Source organism: Diaphorina citri, unplaced genomic scaffold (assembly GCF_000475195.1).
Source record: "Diaphorina citri unplaced genomic scaffold, Diaci psyllid genome assembly version 1.1 scaffold523, whole genome shotgun sequence".
NCBI classification, from domain to species: Eukaryota; Metazoa; Arthropoda; class Insecta; order Hemiptera; family Psyllidae; genus Diaphorina; species Diaphorina citri.
Window position 1 is genome coordinate 159,424 of NW_007377957.1, and position 24,404 is coordinate 183,827.

The 24,404-nt window shown below is 39.5% G+C and overlaps 1 protein-coding gene across 1 annotated transcript in view; it reads right to left on the reverse strand.

Annotated features, from left to right (window-relative positions):
- Positions 1-5,862: 5,862 nt before the first annotated feature.
- The window catches only part of LOC103509739 (trypsin-1-like), a 26,263-nt gene continuing 7,721 nt past the window's right edge, over positions 5,863-24,404 (reverse strand). The window contains exons 3-7 of the mRNA XM_026824010.1: positions 16,536-16,698; positions 12,510-12,724; positions 10,224-10,420; positions 7,218-7,272; positions 5,863-6,277 (exon numbers count right to left, since the gene is read on the reverse strand). Of these exons, the coding sequence (XP_026679811.1) occupies positions 6,156-6,277; positions 7,218-7,272; positions 10,224-10,420; positions 12,510-12,724; positions 16,536-16,698 (752 nt within the window). The 3' untranslated portion in view covers positions 5,863-6,155. The remainder of the gene's footprint in view (positions 6,278-7,217; positions 7,273-10,223; positions 10,421-12,509; positions 12,725-16,535; positions 16,699-24,404) is intronic.

Genomic DNA, 24,404 nt, shown 5'->3' on the forward strand with positions numbered 1-24,404 from the left:
CTCTCTGTGGTAAATTCGTGGATTAGAGGGCTATCCTTAGGCCAACACTCACTATCAGGTAGAACTGACAAGCGGACCTTTTCAGCCGTACCTGTCAGGTCAACCTGATAGTGTCTGTGCTCATCAGTATCCTAATGGACGTTCCTGGATTCCTGGCCCAGGACTTGTGTTTCCTGTTAAACTTTCAGCTTTAATCAGCTCGTGAGTTTTATGACGGAAATTTACCTGCCTAATCTGCCTATTCTTACGTGTAGCATGCCCTTTTCATATCCCATACCCACCAAAATGGACTCTGATGTGCCGGATTCAGCCTCCAATTTGACTGCAATAATAGTAGTAGCCTACTGCTGGGTTCAAAGGGCTCTTTATTCGAGCAGTATTCAAAATAAGCACTGTTATTATTTACTTACTACAGTCACACATGGGGTAATCTTCCTTGGCAGAAGGTCGTCTTGTCCTTCTGAATAGTGAGATGGTTTTCGTCTGCCCTATTACAGTGAAGGAGGGAGCCTTACCTCTAAAGGTTTATCATCATATTAGGGCTTTGAACCCAAGTCATGATTTAGATCCTTTTGGTTATCATGCGGGGCCTACAGTCTTGTGTCGATTTCATCCAAATTTTTACATGCTAGTCCGATTTTTGATGATTTTCAAGGTGTTGAAATCCATTTTGGGTTGATTGGTTACAAAGTCCTTTTTGGCTCCAAAAACAGACTAACAAAAAGTTTGTATTGTAAATTGTAAGACTGTAGATCTGGCTTTCTTGGATCCACATTTAAGATACTTGCGTCAGTTGCGTCAAAATTTTCAACGGGTCTCTCGACTTTTTTCTTCGGAACTTCGACTACCTAATCATTGCGATGGTAATGGAAGGCTCTCTCCGTACTCCATTGTCTCCATGCTTCTAGGTATTATCTGCTTAGTGAACTGTAAATAGCGTCTGTTCTAACTGTATGAGGAGGAGAAAGAAATATTTTGCATGTGAAATATTATTGCCAATACACTAAAGTCACTTGCAAAAACAAACGCCTTTATCTGCGTTCTGAATGTTTGGAATGCATACAGAAGAAATTATTCTCTACCCAACATACATACGTTTCTAATATTATCTTTATATTCTCAGAAATATACAGGGTGATACCTACCTATCGTATGCAGGTCCCAGTATATGCGGTTGGGTTATAAATGCTGAATTTCCTTCCATCTTCTAAGTACCGCCATCGCCAGACTATAGTTAGCTTGGTTGGTAGCGTGTCTGCCTTGTAAGGGCTAGGCCGCGTGTTGTATTCCTGCCCGAGTGGGATGGATGAATGGATAATGTTTGTTCTCGGAACGGCTGGCTTTTACCTATCCTGCCTTCCTTCACTCTCCGAGTTTGGGACAATAGGTAAGACCTTAGCAGTTACAGTTCCCTCTATCCGATTTGAGAACGAAAAAAACTGATCATAAATGCAGGATATTGGTTTGGCTACTCCGTATCGGTACACCAGGTACTCGAAGTAGCAAAATTCTTGCTCCCAGGCTAATAATTTACTCCGAAAGTCAATGAGCTGAAAACGACGCATTGTGGTGTGATTTTCCTCCTTGGTGCTCCCCCAAAAACGTAGTCAAGTGAAAAAGTACATAACAAAATGGCGAATGGCTGATTCTCCTATGTTATTAGGAAAATAAAAATTGTTCTCGAACATCTGAAGCCAGATACAAGACGCAAGGACCTACATTTTTATACCGGGTGGTCTGGGCAAATGGAGAGAATGGTGTGGTCAATGAATAGCTGAATAACGGAGATATTTTAGGTTTAATAGAGTGAATTTTAACAACGGAGCTCTTATGGTCTCGTAATCGAAGAGAAAAGGAGTGGAGAATAGGAAAAAGTCAAGGTTTCCGAGAACGATACCTTATCTGTTCAGGATGAATCTGCAGCGCGGCGCTTGCAAGGCACTTGCTCTTACCTCCAACTACTCCTAAGCTGTGTCCACACAAAGTCGACGTCGACTGAAACCGTACTTTGCCTCGACAACTCACTCACCACGACAACATAAACTCACCTCTTTACCTGGCGCCGGCGCGGCATCGACTATGTGTGGACACAGCTTTCTATTTTACCGTCACGGCTTGTAAAAGCGTTTTATCGAACATCTCCGTGAGCAGCGTCATCTCTGATAGCACCCTGAGTAATTTAGGAGGAATCACAAATTACTTCATGAGTGGGACACCCTGTATATGAAACCCTCGTATATTTTCCATGAACTCCACTTCAATCGTACTAACTTCTGCGAGCGAGTTTTTTCCTTTTGCAATTTGCCAAAACAGACAAAACTTTTCGAACCATATAACTTCTTACCAAACTGCTTTGTAGTTATGCATGTGTGTTTCTCGAGAGGTAAAAGATTAGAACGCAACAAGCAAGTGGGGGTTTGACTTGCATTATGAATGTAATGCGAAAAGTCGAAGCGCAATGGCAACATATTTTGCAAAGAGTAAAAGAGTAAAGTGTGTTTCTTTTTGAGGTGGCTCTTGTCATTAGGAAGAAAGAGAAGTTTTTTGACAGACAAATCCTTTGAATATCTACGATTAGGTTAGAATGACTCAAACAACAAAGAGAAATGTCAACGAAGTGAAATTAATGTCAAATACCTAGGTATAATATGAAGGACACTTTTAATTTTCATGTTTACCTTTTGGTTATTGAGTTTCTTCTCTTTTTACTTGTTTTACAGAAGGTGAGGTGCATAGTCCCAAAGGCAGGCGAAAAAGATCAAATTTTATTGTTGAAACACGAAAAAAAAGAAGACCATCTAATCAAGACATATGGATATTATGAATCTAAATAAATTTGCTTTCATCTAGGTCCAGGTAGACTTCTAAAAAATTACTACAGCCGGAATTTCCCATTATTGTGATGATCTGTGTCATGCATTTCATTATCACGTTTCTTCAAAGCTGCCTACTAGATTTAATGAAATTGAATTTTCTGAGATGATTCCTCCTTCTGTCTTGATTTTACATTTAGTTTTATATATTTTTAATCCCGAAGAAGTGAAGTTGTTGTATTGTCACTACATATCTGATGTAAAAGTCTAGAAATGGAAAAGAATACAACTAATACGACTTCAAGAAATCAGCAGGGATTGGCGGAAATCTTCCACGACAAAAACTTTGACTTCTAATACTTATCCAAGTCCTTCATCAACACTCTTATCCATTTCTCATTCAATACCAGTAAACTTCTTGCTTCAGCTTCTTGTATTATGATTACGAGAAGTAGGTATTTATTTTATGAATGTTACGTCTAACAACACGAGTATTTCACTTTCATATTGGATTAGCAACTATCACCTTTAGGAACTAATCACGTGCTCGACTGACATTATCACCGAATGACAATGAGGTCACATTCTGAAACTAGCTTTATCTAATGAAATAACGTAGTCTTCAAATGAAGATGATAATGCAGAAGTGACATTAAACGTTATTCCATTAGATGTGCGATATCTTCTCTGCTCATTCAAGGTACCTATTACCTATTTAAACTAACCACTAAAATGAACGAATGAATGAGTTCCAACTTCCAAGATCTCTAATTTTTATCTCGACGACTTTCCATCTGTTTGTTTCCATCACGTAGATAGACTTAATGGTTCAGTAGTTTCAACAAAAGGGGCAGAAAATCAGTCCATCAAAGTTCCATCGAGTAACATCTCTCAAGATATCCCACTATAGGACCAGAAGGCAATAAGTACCTGAAAGTACTCAAACCTCCTGTGGTGAATCATGGCTTGAAATTCAATGCGGTGATATCCGCTGGTGCTTTCAGAAGTGGCACTCAATAAGGTAAGAGGTACCCATAGGTACGAGTGCGTGTAGGTACCCATAAGTATGTAGGTAATAAATGCATTATACAGCTACCTACTTACGAAATTGGTAGGTAATAATGAGCTATAGCTACTGTACTATTACCTATAGGTACATAACAAATGTGATACGTGAACAGTGTGGTCCAACGTATGGATCAAAACTGTGTTTAATCCCTCGATGGCTTTGGACCTTTGGATGATTCATTTTAGAAGACCTGATTCCTACCTATTCCAAGAGTGAGGAATCAGGAGTGCAGAGTCGTCCGTAGAACAGGCCACAGGTTAGCACTATTGAATATTCTACGGCTTGATTCATAATATGATTTGGACTCGAAGTACCAACTTTCAGGTCTGAAGTCCACCGTGGTAACCAACTGGGTTGGTTCAAATAAGGCTGAGAAGCTCTATGCTCTCCACTCCACTCTGTTTTTACCCTTACTCACCAAGGTCATTTTTGACTAAAAAGCTAAAAACTCCAAGTGGGTACGTATGCAGGTACATAATTGATCGCAGTTTTCATCGCTTATCACTATCTCTGTTAAATCTCACTCTAATTATTGTTATTAAATGAGGTGAAATTTAATAACGTAATCTCTGCCCCTTCCCAGAACCCCAACCCCCTCAAGTGCTCCCGTCTCCCTCCTCCTTCCCATAAACCCCATTGATTTCTCTAGAGTGTGAAATTCTAACAACCACAATACATACAAATATCAGGGGTGATTTTAGGCAGAACTTATGAGTCTAAAGATGCTATGGTCGTTTTGGTAGAATTCCCCAATAATTCGGTTGGTATGTAGATGGGTAGGTACCTACTTAGCTAGAAAATAACAAAGCATAAGCACCTATTACCTGCTGAAATGTATACCTTAAAACCAGTAATAAATCAAATATAGCTATTAGTGCTATCACTTATGGCCAATCTTACCACTGAAAGTTAACACAGTGCCAAGGATTTTCTTTTACGTCACCCATTTGATGTACAGAGGTCAGTATTTCTTTGGATTCCCTGTAAACTGGTAAACTCTCTGTGGTAAGTTCGTGGATTAGAGGGCTATCCTTAGGCCAACCACTCATTATCAGGTAGACCTGACAGGCGGACCTTTTCAGCCGTACCTGTCAGGTCTACCTGATAGTGTCTGTGCTCATCAGTATCCTTATGGACGTTCCTGGATTCCTGGCCCAGGACTTGTGTTTCCTGTTAAACTTTCAGCTTTAATCAGCTCGTGAGTTTTATGACGGAAATTTTCATCGGCATTGACGTCGCAAATATTTTCCATCAGGACGCCGGGTATATTTATAAAGTTCAACTCAAACCAGACTTTGTCAGAACAATTATCTTCTCATCCCTCCCTCTCCTTATTCACCTCCTCCACTTCTTCTTCTTCCCTTCCTCTTCTTCCTCTTCCTTTCATCCTCCTTCTCTCCTCTGCCCTATCTTGTTTATTTTCCTCTTTCTCCTCCTTCCTTCCTCTTCTTCCTCTTCCTTTCATCCTCCTTCTCTCCTCTGCCCTATCTTGTTTATTTTCCTCTTTCTCCTCCTTTTCTTCTTTTTCTTCCGTTCCTCTTCTTCCTCTTCCTTTCATCCTCCTTCTCTCCTCTGCCCTATCTTGTTTATTTTCCTCTTTCTCCTCCTTCTCTTGATTCTATCTCCTCTTCCTTTCCATCCTTTGTCTCTTTTATACACTCTCTTCTTCTTGTATCGTCATCCTCTCCTTCTCCTTCTTCCTCCTTCTCCTTATTTCTTCTTCTTTCCATATTTCTCCTCCATCCTCTTCATCTGATAGCGTGGAGGTTTGTAGCGTCGCGTCGTGTCGGTGGGGTCAAGTTCACGGTTTATTTGAGTTCAATGTGGATCCTCTTTTATAAGACTCTACGTCACCGTGTGACCGAGGAACTTCAGGTGACTCATCTTCGTCCTAAAATGGAAAATGATTGCTTCCTATGAAACCCTTGTGAATAATACATATGAAAACCAGCACAAATACATCATGTACATAGGCAGGAAGGTACCTCCTCGAAATTTTATTCAATGGCCTACATTGTTTTGGATACCAAAATCAAATAAAGGCCCTAGTTTCTCATCTGCTTCATTGTTCAGGGATTTGGTATCTCGTTCTTGGAAAACTAAGGTTCTTTTCCTGTCATTTGTAGATCCTTTGTACAGATGGTCCTCCGAAATGCACAATGTCCATTCACAACTAATGATGACTTGCATCAATTGTCACATACTGATGATAACTTTCATCAGTTGTTTCAGATTGATGATTTACATCAATTGTGACAGAGTGATGATCATCATCAACTGACGCAGAGACAGGTATCCTTCATGTTCCTCTTGACCCAGCTGAGGTAGCGGTTTACCCTGGTGTATACCCCGGGATACCCGGGTCTTCCACAGCCAACACCCCAGGATACGATCCCTGCAAAACGAGAGAGATTCCAAGATTAGATCCCTAATTTTACTCTGCTAATTTATCATATCTCACAAAACTTGTAATGTAGGTACTCATAGATTCATCTACCATAGAATATTTGATGACTTAGTGTCACCGCACGGCAGTTTTAAACATTACATTATTGTTTTTAGTTGTCTGGTGGAATCTTAAAGACTGAAAGATTACGGAGTGTGTCTCCAGTGTCCATCCTTATTGGACACTCCAACGGCGATATATTCAACTGTCAAGAATTCCAGCAAGATCTAAATACCTACATAAGTACATACATGTTGGATGACCATTCAGCATAGAAATAGCCGATTCCTTTGCTTAAATCATTTTTGAGGTACCTCTCCTGTATCACCTTCACACTTCAAGTATTGGTGGACGATCCACTTTTACGAGTGGATAATCTCGTACTTTGGGTACCTATTGGTATTTATCTAGTCAACTACCTATTGGTTTCATAATGTCTTACCTACGAGCTCATATCTGCCCACATCGTTGATGATCAATGGACCTCCACTATCACCCTGGAACAGAAACAAAGTCGCGAATCACCGCACGGCAGTTTTAAACATTACATTATTGTTTTTACTTGTCTGGTGGAATCTTAAAGACTGAAAGATTACGGAGAATACGGAGTATGTCTTCAGCGTCCATCCTTATTGGACACCCCAACGGCGATATATTCAACTATCAAGAATTCCGGCGAGATCTAAATACCTACATATGTACATATTGGATGACCATTCAGCATAGAAATAGACGATTCCTTTGCTTAAATCATTTTTGAGCTACCTCTCCTGTATCACCTTCACACTTTAAGTATTGGTGGACGATCCGCTTTTACGAGTGGATGATCTCGTACTTTGGGTACCTAGTGGTATTTATCTAGTCAACTATTGGTTTCAAAATGTCTTACCTACGAGCTCATATCTGCCCACATCGTTGATGATCAATGGACCTCCACTATCACCCTGGAACAGAAACAAAGTCGCGAATTCAATATCTACATTTCAAAGGCGGTCCCTAAAGACTAACCATCGTATGGCTCAAGATATTAGGTTATTGTGTGCCAAGCGATTCACAACAGGCTCTGTTGATTCTTTTCGAATGTTGGTAATTGGACCTACCTCATTTCTCAAGATATTAGGTTATTGTGTGCCAAGCGATTCACAACAGGCTCTGTTGATTCTTTTCGAATGTTGGTAATTGGACCCTTCCTACCTCATTTGTATCCCAATAAAATTCTTTTTCACGATGTTATTGCTGAACTAATAGGAAGACAGGGAAATGAGCAGTTTCTGGAGTACCTCATTTGTATCCCAATAAAATTCTTTTTCACGATGTTATTGCTGAACTAATAGGAAGACAGGGAAATGAGCAGTTTCTGGAGATGTATTTAGCTCGGTCCTGATCACTCCATCTTTACAAGAGCAAGTTCCATCTGCTACAGCAAGTTATCAGTCGGCAACTGTGAATCCCATTTGTCAGATCTTGAAGCTCCAGTATATTTAATTAACCTCTTGCTAAGCGATCTCAGGGAGCTAGGGCCCTAATTGACCTACAGCTAAATTATTTAAACCCATCCGTCTAGCTTCAAGATCTGACAAATGGGATTCACAGTTTCCGACTGATAACTTGCTGTAGCAGATGGAACTTGCTCTTGTAAAGATGGAGGGATCAGGACCGAGCTAAATACATCTCTCGAAACTGCTCATTTCCCTGTCTTCCTATTAGTTCAGCAGTAACATCGTGGAAAAGAATTTTATTGGGATACAAATGAGGTAGGAATGGTCCAATTACCAACATTCGAAAAGAATCAACAGAGCCTGTTGTGAATCGCTTGGCACACAATAACCTAATATCTTGAGCCATACGATAAGGAAGAGGAAAGCTCGTAAACCTCTATTTCACATCACAGGTGTCGGTGTTGATGAAATGCTATAGAAGACGACGACGAAACAAGGTCAGAACTATTGAACGGATTTGTTTAAGGAGGGTCTAAAGTCTAACAACCAAAGTCTAATTTTGAGTTAAAAGGCAATTTCCATTGAAAAGTTTTTGATTTCCATTGAAAAGTATTGGGATGATTTTACTAAACTCTTGTATCTTTGGTTGAATAATGGAGATATCATCATAATTCTTTTGCAACTGATTCTAATTAACATTCCGCAGTAGAAAATCCATTTTACTCAAGGGCCTGCGTGGGGCTAGATCCTTTTTCCACGAAAGTCTTCAATTGAACATTTTTTTTCGCTAATAATCAGCTTCAGTGATTAAGTGAGATTAGGGTGTTGCTGGCAATCAGCTTTTCCGCTAGCTTATTTCCAACGCAGTAACTTAGACGTATAATTAATTTAATATTTGCCACAGTTCTTTACGTATTTATCCAAAGAGCTGTAACTAGATAACTGTGTACAGAGAGGTATTACCGAAGCATTTCATTATGCTATCTACAGCAAAAACGCAAGGTAGGGAGATACGTCGGTAAGGAGGTACTACCTAGTACTACGTTCCAGACTTCAGTTTCATTCGTTAACTTGCCTTATTTCCTACGGAGTAATTAAATCACCTTTAGGTGTAATGTAGGTAAGGTACCTACTTTCAATTGGAAAATATTGTTAAACTGTCTTTTTTTCTAAGACCAACCACTCACTATCAGGCCCGCCTGTCAGGTCTACCTGATGAGCACACACACACACATTCTGGCCTAAGGATTTTTTCAATACCTTTTACAACTACTTTCTCTTAACTTTTGCATAGTCCAGATGGCAAGGGACAAAGTTGTCTATGGAACGCGGGCCGGTTCATTTTCTCACCTGACACGAATCCATCTCCCCTCTCCCCGCACACAACATGTTGGGTGTAATCCTGCTCGGTTTGTACTTCATTGCCCGGCACTGCCTAAGACTAGCCACTCACTATCAGGCCCACCTATCAGGTCTACCTGATGAGCACACACACATCAGGTAGACAACAATACCTATTACAACTACTTTCTCTTAACTTTTGCATAGTGCAGATGGCAAGGGACAAAGTTGTCTATGGAACGCGGGCCGGTTCATTTTCTTACCTGACACGAATCCATCTCCCCTCTCCCCGCACACAACATGTTGGGTGTAATCCTGCTCGGTTTGTACTTCATTGCCCGGCACTGCCCGGGACTCAAAATGGGCACTTGTACTTCAAGAGCTTCGGTAGCCAGACTGCCACCCTCTGAGGTTCTACCCCAACCAACCACCGTGCCCATCTTTCCTGACGGGTCAATGTCTGTAGAGAGGAAATGAAAATGGAGGTGAGATTCGGTGGGCCTGCGTGGGGCTAGATCCTTTTTCCACGAAAGTCTTCAATTGAACATTTTTTTTCGCTAATAATCAGCTTCAGTGATTAAGTGAGATTAGGGTGTTGCTGGCAATCAGCTTTTCCGCTAGCTTATTTCCAACGCAGTAACTTAGACGTATAATTAATTTAATATTTGCCACAGTTCTTTACGTACTTATCCAAAGAGTTGTAGCTAGATAACTGTGTACAGAGAGGTATTACCGAAGCATTTCATTATGCTATCTACAGCAAAAACGCAAGGTAGGGAGATACGTCGGTAAGGAGGTACTGCCTAGTACTACGTTTCAGACTTCAGTTTCATTCGTTAACTTGCCTTATTTCCTAGGGAGTAATTAAATCACCTTTAGGTGTAATGTAGGTACCTACTTTCAATTGGAAAATATTGTTAAACTGTCTTTTTTTCTAAGACCAGCCACTCACTATCAGGCCCGCCTGTCAGGTCTACCTGATGAGCACACACACACACATTCTGGCCTAAGGATTTTTTCAATACCTTTTACAACTACTTTCTCTTAACTTTTGCATAGTCCAGATGGCAAGGGACAAAGTTGTCTATGGAACGCGGGCCGGTTCATTTTCTCACCTGACACGAATCCATCTCCCCTCTCCCCGCACACAACATGTTGGGTGTAATCCTGCTCGGTTTGTACTTCATTGCCCGGCACTGCCCGGGACTCAAAATGGGCACTTGTACTTCAAGAGCTTCGGTAGCCAGACTGCCACCCTCTGAGGTTCTACCCCAACCAACCACCGTGCCCATCTTTCCTGACGGGTCAATGTCTGTAGAGAGGAAATGAAAATGGAGGTAAGATTTGGTAATGACGTAGCTAGGTAGGTATTAAGGTGTGTCCACACATAGTCGACCGGCCTTCGATCGATGTCGCCTGAACCGTCCACACTGCCTCGATAACATAGTTTTTCCTCGTCGATCAACGGCCGGTCGACTATGCTGGACAGACCTTTACTATTACCTGTTGACATATGAGATTCGGTAATAACGTAGCTAGGTAGGTATTAAGTTGTGTCCACACATAGTTGACCGGCCTTCGATCGATGTCGCCTGAACCGTCTACACTGCCTCGATAACATAGTTTTTCCTCGTCGATCAACGGCCGGTCGACTATGCTGGACAGACCTTTACTATTACCTGTTGACATATATTATTTATACACTTGACTTGGCAGGGCGGGGCGCTACCGCGCTCCTTATTATAATTCTAAATAGCCCTAATGGTTATGGATATGGAGTTTGCCAAAATCGACATGACAATCAAAAGTGGCAATATCCTCAACTGTCCTCACAGCCAGCAGTAGGTACGAGTATGTATTGTTCCAGACGGTCACCTGTCCAAATGCAACGTACCCTAAAGGTGTGTCCAAACAGAGTAGACCGGCCGTCGATCGACGAGGTGAATTAATGTTGTCGAGGCAGTGTGGACGTGTCAGTCGACATCAATGACTGGTTGACTACATATGTGTGGACATACCTTAACATCAGATGCCAAATGCTAAAACCGCTGCTCTCTGCCTACACCGCATCGTTCCGTTTACTACCGTATGATACTCACTATCAGGTGGAAGACAAATGGGGCGTACACTCTTCGTGAACGACACCGGTTTCCGCAGCTTGAGTAGCGCGATGTCGTGATTGTAGTTGTTGACGTCAAAGTGACGATGACGCACGATCGACGACACAGCTCGCATCATGGTTGGTTCGGCCGTTTCCGTCGTCACGGATTGGTCGTAGTCCCCCAGGACGATCCGGATCTTGGAACTCACGAGCTGATTAAAGCTGAAAGTTTAACAGGAAACACGAGTCCTGGGCCAGGAATCCAGGAACACTATCAGGTAGACCTGACAGGTACGGCTGAAAAGGTCCGCCTGTCAGGTCTACCTGTTAGTGAGTGGTTGGCCTAAGGATAGCTCTCTAATCCACGAACTTACCACAGAGAGTTCACCAGTTTACAGGGAATCCAAAGAAATACTGGCCTCTGTACATCAAATGGGTGATGTTATTTTCTAGCTAAGTAGGTACCTACCCATCTACATACCAACCGAATTATTGGGGAATTCTACCAAAACGACCATAGCATCTTTAGACTCATAAGTTCTGCCTAAAATCACCCCTGATATTTGTATGTATTAAGGATACTGATGAGCACAGACACTATCAGGTAGACCTGACAGGTACGGCTGAAAAGGTCCGCCTGTCAGGTCTACCTGATAATGAGTGGTTGGCCTAAGGATAGCCCTCTAATCCACGAACTTACCACAGAGAGTTTACCAGTTTACAGGGAATCCAAAGAAATACTGACCTCTGTACATCAAATGGGTGACGTAAAAGAAAATCCTTGGCACTGTGTTAACTTTCAGTGGTAAGATTGGCCATAAGTGATAGCACTAATAGCTATATTTGATTTATTACTGGTTTTAAGGTATACATTTCAGCAGGTAATAGGTGCTTATGCTTTGTTATTTTCTAGCTAAGTAGGTACCTACCCATCTACATACCAACCGAATTATTGGGGAATTCTATCAAAACGACCATAGCATCTTTAGACTCATAAGTTCTGCCTAAAATCACCCCTGATATTTGTATGTATTGTGGTTGTTAGAATTTCACATCAGACGGTCACCTGTCCAAATGCAACGTACCCTAAAGGTGTGTCCAAACATAGTAGACCGGCCGTCGATCGACGAGGTGAATCAATGTTGTCGAGGCAGTGTGGACGTGTCAGTCGACATCAATGACTGGTTGACTATGTGTGGACATACCTTAACATCAGATCCATCACGCTGGGTGCCAAATGCTAAAACCGCTGCTCTCTGCCTACACCGCATCGTTCCTTTTACTACCGTATGATACTCACTATCAGGTGGAAGACAAATGGGGCGTACACTCTTCGTGAACGACACCGGTTTCCGCAGCTTGAGTAGCGCGATGTCGTGATTGTAGTTGTTGACGTCAAAGTGACGATGACGCACGATCGACGACACAGCTCGCATCATGGTTGGTTCGGCCGTTTCCGTCGTCACGGATTGGTCGTAGTCCCCCAGGACGATCCGGATCTTGGAACGTTTCAATCTGGAAATTATTGAATGGAAAATTTTTGTTAGAGCTTTCTGTTATTTTTTGTCAAGTTATGTCCACACATAGTCGACGCCGTCAATCGATCCTCGATCGACGAGGTGAATCTACATAATTATGTTTTCGAGGCAGTGTGTACGGTTTCAGTGGACATCGATCGACACTGGTCTATTTTGGAGCGTTTCAATCTGGAAATTATTGAACGGAAAATTTTTGTTAGAGCTTTCTGTTATTTTTTGTTAAGTTATGTCCACAAATAGTCGACGCCGTCAATCGATCCTCGATCGACGAGATGTATCTACATAATTATGTTTTCGAGGCAGTGTGTACGGTTTCAGTGGACATCGATCGACGGCGTTGACTATGTGTGGACAGCGGACACAGCTTTAGAACTGTCGATGGTAAGGGTAGGGGACAATGTGGTCTCACCTGCTACTTTAGGGGAGTAAGGATATTAGCTGAATGATCTCCCTTCAGCTGAAATTCCCAAGTTTCTCCCACCTACCAACTTCTACCCATCGACACTGGTCTATTCGCTTTCTTGGACACCGCACAGGGTCAAGGCTGTGGTTTCTGGTATTCTGGTGATTCCACTTTCTTCTCCTATCACATGGTCATGCTTCATTAGAGTTCTACATACTGACCACTGGTCACTCGAGACTCTTAGGACAACCAATATACTGAACCAGGCATGGATCCAATAGAGTAGATCCAGTAGGCTGGAATCTAGACTTTTGTTGTCAAAACTGTGCCTGGTTGGATTCACCTGATGTAGAATAATTTTACTTTCTATTACCTTATGTATAGGGAACTTGTACGAGGTAATGAAACAATTTTTAAATTAATGGCTTTTTCGAAAGTACAACTTGAGCATCCGTTTTGGATTTTCCTGAAATTTTAATCGAGTCAATCTAGTTATCGCCGAAGACATAATTAATCGTTGATTCCGATTAAAAAATGGTCGTTTATTAACCGGCTTACCTATTGGTTACAATCTCAGACATCATTACCTGATACACATACACTTGAAGGTACTTACAGGTACGAAAAAAAAAAAAAATATAGTTTTATAAGTACATAATTCCGTTATATCAGTGGTATAAGTATTGGTAATTAAAACAGGTATTTGAAGCCATAAAAGTAATCAAGCGCGACCGTTGCGTCGGTGTAAAGAGAGCTATGCGTGACTGGTAATGTCATGTACCAGGGTTCTTGCCTAGTGTTGGATAATAAACTTTCAAATTCCGGATTGGACAAGTGAACCTGGTATATTTTTTTTTATTGCAAATTCAAACCCGTCTATTAGATATCCGGTATTGAGTAATTGAATTCGCTTCAAGAGTGTGCAAAGTCCATACTGGGCTATAATTATATGGATCAGACACATGCATGCCATAATACATCGCGGATAATAACGTACAGCTATCTGACTGCGAATGTCTATTAAAACTGTTAGTGAAAGTGAAAATGTTCACCAACATAACATCCTAGTCATTTAATAAAGGTTACGTCGATGCCTTTATATGAGCTGTTTAAAAAGTACCTTCATATTTTGGGTAGTCAGAGAAGTTTAGAGGAAAACAAGTATGTGGAAATCATGATCGCCAATACAACGTTTAGATTGGCACTTCAAGAAGAAGGTAGATAGCCAGACCTACATAATTCAGCAAGGAATACTTTTGTCAAAGATGTAGAGAAAGAGAATGGAACAAGAGTAGGTCATAGCATTGTAAGTGGAAACCTAAATAAGGACCTAGCAATCTATCTGTTGGGTGATGACAAGCTGATCAGAGAAACTCTAAAACAAGATGATAATGAGTATGGAAATGAGGTTCAGATAATTTGAATGAGACCCAATATACCCATACGGACTGTAAGGCGTCTAATAAACTTGGCAATCCGTTTGTTGGTATGCTGAGAATACTTGTTTGAGTATACCTCTTAGAAATTCTAATTAGGAGCTTAGAATGTTTTGATGTTATTAGAAAACCCTTGTTCAAAATTTTTTAGCTCTCTCTGGGACTTGAGGATGCAGGTATGATATGTAGACAAATAAATAATAATGTGTAATAGACCGTCCCCATCTGTCCTAAAGAATATTGAAGAGCTGCCTCTTATTAAAACAAAATGACTAAAAAGTCTGAGAAGACAGGGAGTTCAGAGCCCTCAGTTATTTTTCTCTCTTCTTGATAAAGAGATCTCAAAATGTAATCATTGGAAAGATGGTTGTTGATTTTAGACGGTGAAACTTTATCAAATAATGGAAATAAAGGAAGGACGTGATGTGAACTCAGACTGTACGATTCAGTAATACTCATTGCCATCTTGCGTCCTTGTGCTCTTAGATTCGGGGGATCTAAAGAAATTACTGAAGGATTCATACCGAAGGAAGGCATAGTCCAATCAATGCATTCTGTGACTTGTATAGGAACAATTTGTTTCAAATAGTGGCAGAAAAACAACTGGGGGATGAAAATTTGAAAAAGGCCTCTTCCCGGTAGTGATCGTTGTTTGAGCTTCCCTGTAGTGATTTCACCAACATAATTATTTCATCTGGATAGGTAAGTATTGCAGCATAATGACTTCATTTAAGTTCATTAAATACCCTGAGTAACCTGCTTTCTCAAAAGTAGGCAGTTCAGCCACCTCATACAAATGACAAAGAAAAACAATCACCAAACTTCAAGAATTGAAGAGGATGAACTTTTTGTTAGCAATCAGACATGCACGAGCTTTGAGGTTGCAGAAAATGCAAGATTATTTTTATGAAAAACGAAACTTTCCAATGTTTGAGGTTTGGGGCTATAAGAGATTTCCCCCCAGTCTCACGCAGCTGTTCGATTTTTCCAGTGTGTTCTATTTTTAGTTTGGGGGAATTGCTATTGACTTTGGGGGAGAAGAAATGGAGGGTGCTCGTAATGTTTTCAAGATTTCCCAAACCCACGTGCCAATGTGAAAAATCGTGCGAATTCAGGCATTGTGAGAGATGTTATCATGGAAAGTTAGGAAATTTTCAAGATTTCCCAAACCCACGTGCCATTGTGAAAAATCGTGCGAATTCAGGCATTGTGAGAGATGTTATCATGGAAAGTTAGGAAAGCTAGTTCCAGAATGTGACCTCATTGTCATTCGGTGATAATGTCAGTCGAGCACGTGATTAGTTCCTAAAGGTGATAGTTGCTAATTTATTCCCTCCTTTCAAGATTTCCCAAACCCACGTGCCAATGTGAAAAATCGTGCGAATTCAGGCATTGTGAGAGATGTTATCATGGAAAGTTTGGAAAGCTAGTTTCAGAATGTGACCTCATTGTCATTCGGTGATAATGTCAGTCGAGCACGTGATTAGTTCCTAAAGGTGGATAGTTGCTAATTTATTCCCTCCTATTCTTTCATAAGCACTAATGTAATCAAATTTGACTCCATTTCCGAAATGAGCCGTTATAAAACAGGATTCAAAAAAATCATTTGACATTGACCAAATTTCTGTTCCAAATAACTTTTCCGGAATGACGGAATACTCCTCAATCAGTGTCAATGACACCCCTCAAAAAATATCAATGGATTCCATAACAATTTGATGATTCCATTTCCATAACAATTTTATCGCAATAAATAGTGATTTTAAAAGGTATTTCCGAATGACGGAATACTCCTCAATCAGTGTCAATGACACCCCTCAAAAATATCAATGGATTCCATAACAATTTGATGATTCCATTTCCATAACAATTTTATCGCAATAAATAGTGATTTTAAAAGGTATTTCTCAAGGCACTCTCTTAGAATACAGTCAAATTCTTCCACTTACCTCCGGACACAATGAGCGGCGGTGAGCACATAGTCTTCATTGATGAGGGATGCGCCACAGTGAAAGTTCCCATCATACACCAGTCGCGCCACCCAGGGATACTTGTTGACTCCTGTGGGACGACCGCCAACAATCCGGACCTCTTGATTGGTTACCCCACACTCTAGCAAACAGGTAAACTTAAACTAAAATATCGGTTGAAAACAACAAAAGTGACATTTGAGTGGTCCGGTGCCAGACTTGCCTAACCCTCAGTTTCTTCAAATTGAGATAATGAGACCTAAAGTTGGGTCGAATTTTAAAACCCAAAAAATGAAGTATTCCCTGAAATGAAGAATTTTATTTGGAAACATAGTTGTCGATGCTGTGGGAACAGAGCTCGAAATTTTCAAATTTGTGGGTTAGGCAAGTCTGGCACCGCCACTCATTTGTGAAAGATAGATGACTTTATAGATGTTGCAAATACTACAAACTACCTAGGTAACTTGGTTTTGTTCATCAAACTTTTTTGAGTCATTCCTTTAAATCAGGGCTAAAGATGTTCGCTCTATCAACACACTCAGTTCAAATGCAATGTAAACCTAAATCTATTTGACTCTCTCTCACTTCTTCATTTATGTAGAAGTCTATTACTAAATGTGACAAATACTCAGTAAGGAAACTGTTCAGTATGATAAGAGGTCTGTCTGGGTTTCTAGGTTATTTTGTTACCTACTTGATCTGAAATTATGTTATTCTTTTCAAAATCCATTTTTTTTATTTTCCAGTTTTTCCTGAAACTGAAAAAATCTAAAGTTACTTGGGATGACTTAATTCCTATTCAGCTCAGACATGCTGTCTTGTCCTCAGTATTCAGGGTGTATTGGTGGTGGAGATGTCATTTCTGCTTTGTTGAAATTTCAGAATATTTTTAACTAATCACCCTTTCCTATAATAACTGAATGTTATTTTGATTAAAACTCTTGTTACCGTAATTTTGTGGACTATCCATTTTTGATAGCTTGTTTTTACTCTACCTTATTTAGTCACTTGTGTAACTCCCTAAATTAATCTTTAACTAGGTAGAAAATAACTATAGGTATTTTTCTGTAGTCTCCCAGTATGTATCTGTGAGGTCCCGTCATACAAAATTGTGAATGCGAAGGCACTCAATTATTAATGAACTTCAAAATTAAAACAACTTAAAAAAGTGGATTTTTATTTTTACTAATCTGTTTTATATAAACTTCATTTTTGCATCTCTTCTAAACGTTTCCTTACAAAGAAAAATATAAAATTACATTGAAATTTAATTTGTCGTGCTTTTCTTTTTTCTCCTCGTGTACCTCTTTGTATAGGTACCTCTACTTCTACCTCCTATGTTTTCCATGCTTTACTTTTCCCCCACTTTTCTTGAATAATAATTTTAAATAGAAAATATCTCTTAATCTTTGACTTATTTAAGTGAGACGACTCGGGAATTAGATAATGCTAGATGGGATTGAAATGAATGTAACTGTACACTGGTTAGATCCATGATGAAAAGATTCATGTCACTTAGTAGGTAAAATTTCTGAAGTTAAGTACGTATAAATTTTAAATTATATTTTCAATAGGCAGGACCTATGCGATGTGAAAATTACTGATTCCTCAGAAGAACTTGTGGATTTGGAAAGTAGAAAACTATCTCATCCGCATGACACAAATTGGTTACTCAACTTTGCACCTTTTCCTATAATAACTGAATATTATTTTGATTAAGACTCTTGTTACCGTGATTTTGTGGACCATCCATTTTTGGTAGTTTGTTTTTACTCTTTATTTAGTCACTTGAGTAACTCCCTAAATTAATCTTTAACTAGGTAGAAAATAACTACAGGTATTTTTCTGTAGTCTCCCAGTATGTATCTGTGAGGTCCCGTCATACAAAATTGTGAATGCGAAGGCACTCAATTATTAATGAACTCATTTCTGCTTTGTTGAAATTTCAGAATATTTTTAACTAATCACCCTTTCCTATAATAACTGAATGTTATTTTGATTAAAACTCTTGTTACCGTAATTTTGTGGACTATCCATTTTTGATAGCTTGTTTTTACTCTACCTTATTTAGTCACTTGTGTAACTCCCTAAATTAATCTTTAACTAGGTAGAAAATAACTATAGGTATTTTTCTGTAGTCTCCCAGTATGTATCTGTGAGGTCCCGTCATACAAAATTGTGAATGCGAAGGCACTCAATTATTAATGAACTTCAAAATTAAAACAACTTAAAAAAGTGGATTTTTATTTTTACTAATCTGTTTTATATAAACTTCATTTTTGCATCTCTTCTAAACGTTTCCTTACAAAGAAAAATATAAAATTACATTGAAATTTAATTTGTCGTGCTTTTCTTTTTTCTCCTCGTGTACCTCTTTGTATAGGTACCTCTACTTCTACCTCCTATGTTTTCCATGCTTTACTTTTCCCCCACTTTTCTTGAATAATAATTTTAAATAGAAAATATCTCTTAATCTTTGACTTATTTAAGTGAGACGACTCGGGAATTAGATAATGCTAGATGGGATTGAAATGAATGTAACTGTACACTGGTTAGATCCATGATGAAAAGATTCATGTCACTTAGTAGGTAAAATTTCTGAAGTTAAGTACGTATAAATTTTAAATTATATTTTCAATAGGCAGGACCTATGCGATGTGAAAATTACTGATTCCTCAGAAGAACTTGTGGATTTGGAAAGTAGAAAACTATCTCATCCGCATGACACAAATTGGTTACTCAACTTTGTATCCATCTAATTCATTCACATTAACGATTCAGTTAGTGATTTAATTGTCTATGTAGATTCTAATAACAGTCTTGCTGTGTATTGATTGTTGAATAGGACATTAAGACTTGATTCATTAATGCATTGTGCTTATTCAAATGCATAATGTTTCATATGGCACACGGGAGTGCCATTGGTGAGGCAATGCAGTAATCCACTGTCTCAAGTCTGAAAAATCAGCACAGGGAGTCCCATGTCTTCAACTTCTGAAGAATTTGTCATCAAGTGAAGACATGGGACTCCCTGTGCTGATTTTTCAGACTTGAGACAGTGGATTACTGCATTGCCTCACCAATGGCACTCCCGTGTGCCATATGAAACATTATGCATTTGAATAAGCACAATGCATTAATGAATCAAGTCTTAATGTCCTATTCAACAATCAATACACAGCAAGACTGTTATTAGAATCTACATAGACAATTAAATCACTAACTGAATCGTTAATGTGAATGAATTAGATGGATACAAAGTTGAGTAACCAATTTGTGTCATGCGGATGAGATAGTTTTCTACTTTCCAAATCCACAAGTTCTTCTGAGGAATCAGTAATTTTCACATCGCATAGGTCCTGCCTATTGAAAATATAATTTAAAATTTATACGTACTTAACTTCAGAAATTTTACCTACTAAGTGACATGAATCTTTTCATCATGGATCTAACCAGTGTACAGTTACATTCATTTCAATCCCATCTAGCATTATCTAATTCCCGAGTCGTCTCACTTAAATAAGTCAAAGATTAAGAGATATTTTCTATTTAAAATTATTATTCAAGAAAAGTGGGGAAAAGTAAAGCATGGAAAACATAGGAGGTAGAAGTAGAGGTACCTATACAAAGAGGTACACGAGGAGAAAAAAGAAAAGCACGACAAATTAAATTTCAATGTAATTTTATATTTTTCTTTGTAAGGAAACGTTTAGAAGAGATGCAAAAATGAAGTTCATATAAAACAGATTAGTAAAAATAAAAATCCACTTTTTTTAAGTTGTTTTAATTTTGAAGTTCATTAATAATTGAGTGCCTTCGCATTCACAATTTTGTATGACGGGACCTCACAGATACATAGACCGTCCCCATCTGTCCTAAAGAATATTGAAGAGCCTCTTGTTAAAACAAAATGACTAAAAAGTCTGAGAAGACAGGGAGTTCAGAGCCCTCAGTTATTTTTCTCTCTTCTTGATAAAGAGATCTCAAAAGCAATCCGTTTGTTGGTATGCTGAGAATACTTGTTTGAGTATACCTCTTGGAAATTCTAATTAGGTGCTTAGAATGTTTTGATCTTATTAGAAAACCCTTGTTCAAATTTTTACTTTCCTTATCCTATAGGAAGGAAAGTAATGTAATCGGGTCAAATTTTCGATGGTCAGTTTTTAATGAAAAAACACGTTTATAGTTGTCGATGCTGTGGCACCGGACCACTCATTTGTGAAAGATAGATGACTTTGTAGATGTTGCAAAAAATACTACAAACTATCTAGGTAACTTGGTTTTGTTCATCAAACTTTTTTGAGTCATTCCTTTAAATCAGAGCTAAAGATGTTCGCTCTATCAACACACTCAGTTCATATGCAATGTAAACCTAAAACTATTTGACTCTCTCTGTCTCACTGCTTCATTTATGTAGAAGTCTATTACTAAATGTGACAAATACTCAGTAAGGAAACTGTTCAGAATGATAAGAGGTCTGTCTGGGTTTCTAGGTTATTTTATTACCTACTTGATCTGAAATTATGTTATTCTTTTCAAAATCCATTTTTCTATTTTCCAGTTTTTCCTGAAACTGAAAAAATCTAAAGTTACTTGGGATGACTTAATTCCTATTCAGCTCAGACATGCTGTCTTGTCCTCAGTATTCAGGGTGTATTGGTGGTGGAGATGCCATTTCTCCTTTGTTGAAATTTCAGAATATTTTTAACCTTTTGCGGACAGATTCATGTGTCACATGAAATCATGGTTCCGCCATTATGGTAGGAGAAATATAACTTAAATCTGGCGATACGGTAGGATTCATGTCCAGCATGAAGCTACAGATTTACTCGCTACGGTCGGCTTGATTTTTACAGATAGGAGGCGTTACGGTAGGACGTGCCTAGGAACTTGTGTATCTTTTGCTCCTTTCAAATGCAGACTGAAAAGCCGGTGTTTGTTTATTATGATTCCAAAGCATTCGGAATTATAGTCCGAAGATTTCCGAAGAAGACAAAAAAAAAACAGATGTTTCTATCTCAACTAGGAAAAAAAAAAGAAAATAAATTAAAAGCGAGGGAACAATTTCATGTGTGACATGAAGCCTACCACAAATCGCTTTTCGGAGGTTTCATGTCTCACATAAATCCTACCGTATTTGAAAAAAATGTTTTGTTTACATCCGACTGTAACAACAACGCTTAAGGTTCATGTAGGACATGAATCCTACCGTAAGAGCGATTCTGGTGAAATTGATTCTGTACGCAAAAGGCTAATCCAGGCACATTCAAGTTTCTCAAAATTAAATTCCAAAGGCACTCGTGTATTTGATATTGATCCCAAAACTCTAGTGTAATTTTAGACCAACCGTGGGGGCACGGTTGGTCCAGTGGTAACACGCTTGCTTGCCATGCAGAAGTTCCCGGGTTCGAATCCCACCATCGACAAAAATTTGTACTCGTTTTTCGATTGCAAATATTTCAACGGGTTACTTTCTGGTGTTCTCGTATTAACCCAGCACCTAAATGGGAAGTATTGTGTCTCTTCTCGCCCATCTGATGAGAGGCATACTACGGGATGGGCATGCTACGACACAGGCCACAAGCGTCTAATGTAGCAGTTGTTCCATTGCTACGAAATTAAAACGGCGGTGGAACACTCATCTTTTTCGTGTTTCCTGTTAAACTTTCAGCTTTAATCAGCTCGTGAGTTTTATGACGGAAATTTTCATCGGCATTGACGTCGCAAATATTTTCCATCGGGACGCCGGGGATATTTATAAAGTTCAACTCAAACCAGACTTTGTCAGAACAATTATCTTCTCATCCCTCCCTCTCCTTATTCACCTCCTCCACTTCTTCTTCTTCCCTTCCTCTTCTTCCTCTTCCTTTCATCCTCCTTCTCTCCTCTGCCCTATCTTGTTTATTTTCCTCTTTCTCCTCCTTCTCTTGATTCAATCTCCTCTTCCTTTCCATCCTTTGTCTGTTTTATACACTCTCTTCTATTCTTCTCGTATCGTCATCCTCTCCTTCTCCTTCTTCCTCCTTCTCCTTATTTCTTCTTCTTTCCATATTTCTCCTCCATCCTCTTCCTCTGATAGCGTGGAGGTTTGTAGCGTCGCGTCGTGTCGGTGGGGTCAAGTTCACGGTTTATCTGAGTTCAATGTGGACCCTCTTTTATAAGACTCTACGTCACCGTGTGACCGAGGAACTTCAGGTGACTCGTCTTCGTCCTAAAGTGGAAAATGATTGCTTCTTATGAAACCCTTGTGAATAATACATATGAAAACCAGCACAAGTGCATCATGTACATAGGCAGGAAGGTACCTCCTCGAAATTTTATTCAATTGCCTACATTGTTTTGGATACCAAAATCAAATAAAGGCCCTAGTTTCTCATCTGCTTCATTGTTCAGGGATTTGGTATCTCGTTCTTGGAAAACTAAGGTTCTTTTCCTGTCATTTGTAGATCCTTTGTACAGATGGTCCTCCGAAATGCACAATGTCCATTCACAACTAATGATGACTTGCATCAATTGTCACATACTGATGATAACTTGCATCAGTTGTTTCAGATTGATGATTTACATCAATTGTGACAGAGTGATGATTATCATCAACTGACGCAGAGACAGGTATCCTTCATGTTCCTCTTGACCCAGCTGAGGTAGCGGTTTACCCTGGTGTATACCCCGGGATACCCGGGTCTTCCACAGCCAACACCCCAGGATACGATCCCTGCAAAACGAGAGAGATTCCAAGATTAGATCCCTAATTTTACTCTGCTAATTTATCATATCTCACAAAACTTGTAATGTAGGTACTCATAGATTCATCCCCGACAAACTTTACGGGATAAAATTCTATTTGAAACAATTTTTTGAGGGGAAGTGTATTCGCCCAAAGTACTATCCAAATGAACTCATATGGTCAGTCGATTCGGGAAAAATTAAATCATACAAAGTACCAGATAACCAGACAGAAGGGAAAATTGCATATTGATTTTTCGGTCCTGTTGGTTCTAAGAGGACCTCCATAAGGGCATTTTTTCTAGGTTCTATTGTTTCACCAAAAATCTTTACCGGTTGGTGTAAATTTTGAACCCATTGGTTCTCAGGGCCCTTTTTCTAAGTGATAAGAACCTAGTAGGGGTCCCATGACCGCCACCAAGTTCCCCCGCTGAATAGCGAAGGATGTTCTTTGTGTGAGGAAGGTAGCGACCCTTCTGTTTACGGTGGAATATAGGGCCAGTACCTCATGATGAAATATAGGGCCAGTACCTTAGAGCAATGTGAGATCGCATGAGGTCCTAACCCATGGCCATTATTATCAAGATGGATGCCTTTGATTAAGTATTGTCTCCAGGCATTTAGTCTAGCCAACGGAGAGTACTGTACCCACTTTGTTGATGAAAGAAATGTCTTTTTGCCAGCCTAGTTAGCTTGGAAGGTAGCGCATTTGCCTTGTTAGAGCTAGGTAGCCGGTTCGATTCCCGCCAGGGGCAAATTTGTGGCTGTGCGGGCTATCCAGATTTCAAGAACCAGTAATTTAGCCTGAATCGCCTCGGGCGGGACTTCAGCCTAGCCCTTACAAGGCTAACTAGGCTGGCAAAGAACACTTTAAAAGAAATTTTAAACCAGCGTCTACATCGACGTCGGTCTAAATAAAACACTGTGCTATACCTTAGCACTCTTAGCAATTATGTATACTGTGACGGCCAATCTAAAGTAAGAAAGCACTAGGTACACTCATACATGTAAAAACAATTCTGGAATCTGGACTGTAATGTAGGGTACACAACTTACCTGCATTTGAATTGAGCCCACATTTCTAGTCTGGTGTCGAACGAAATAAAAAGCCATGGTTTTTGC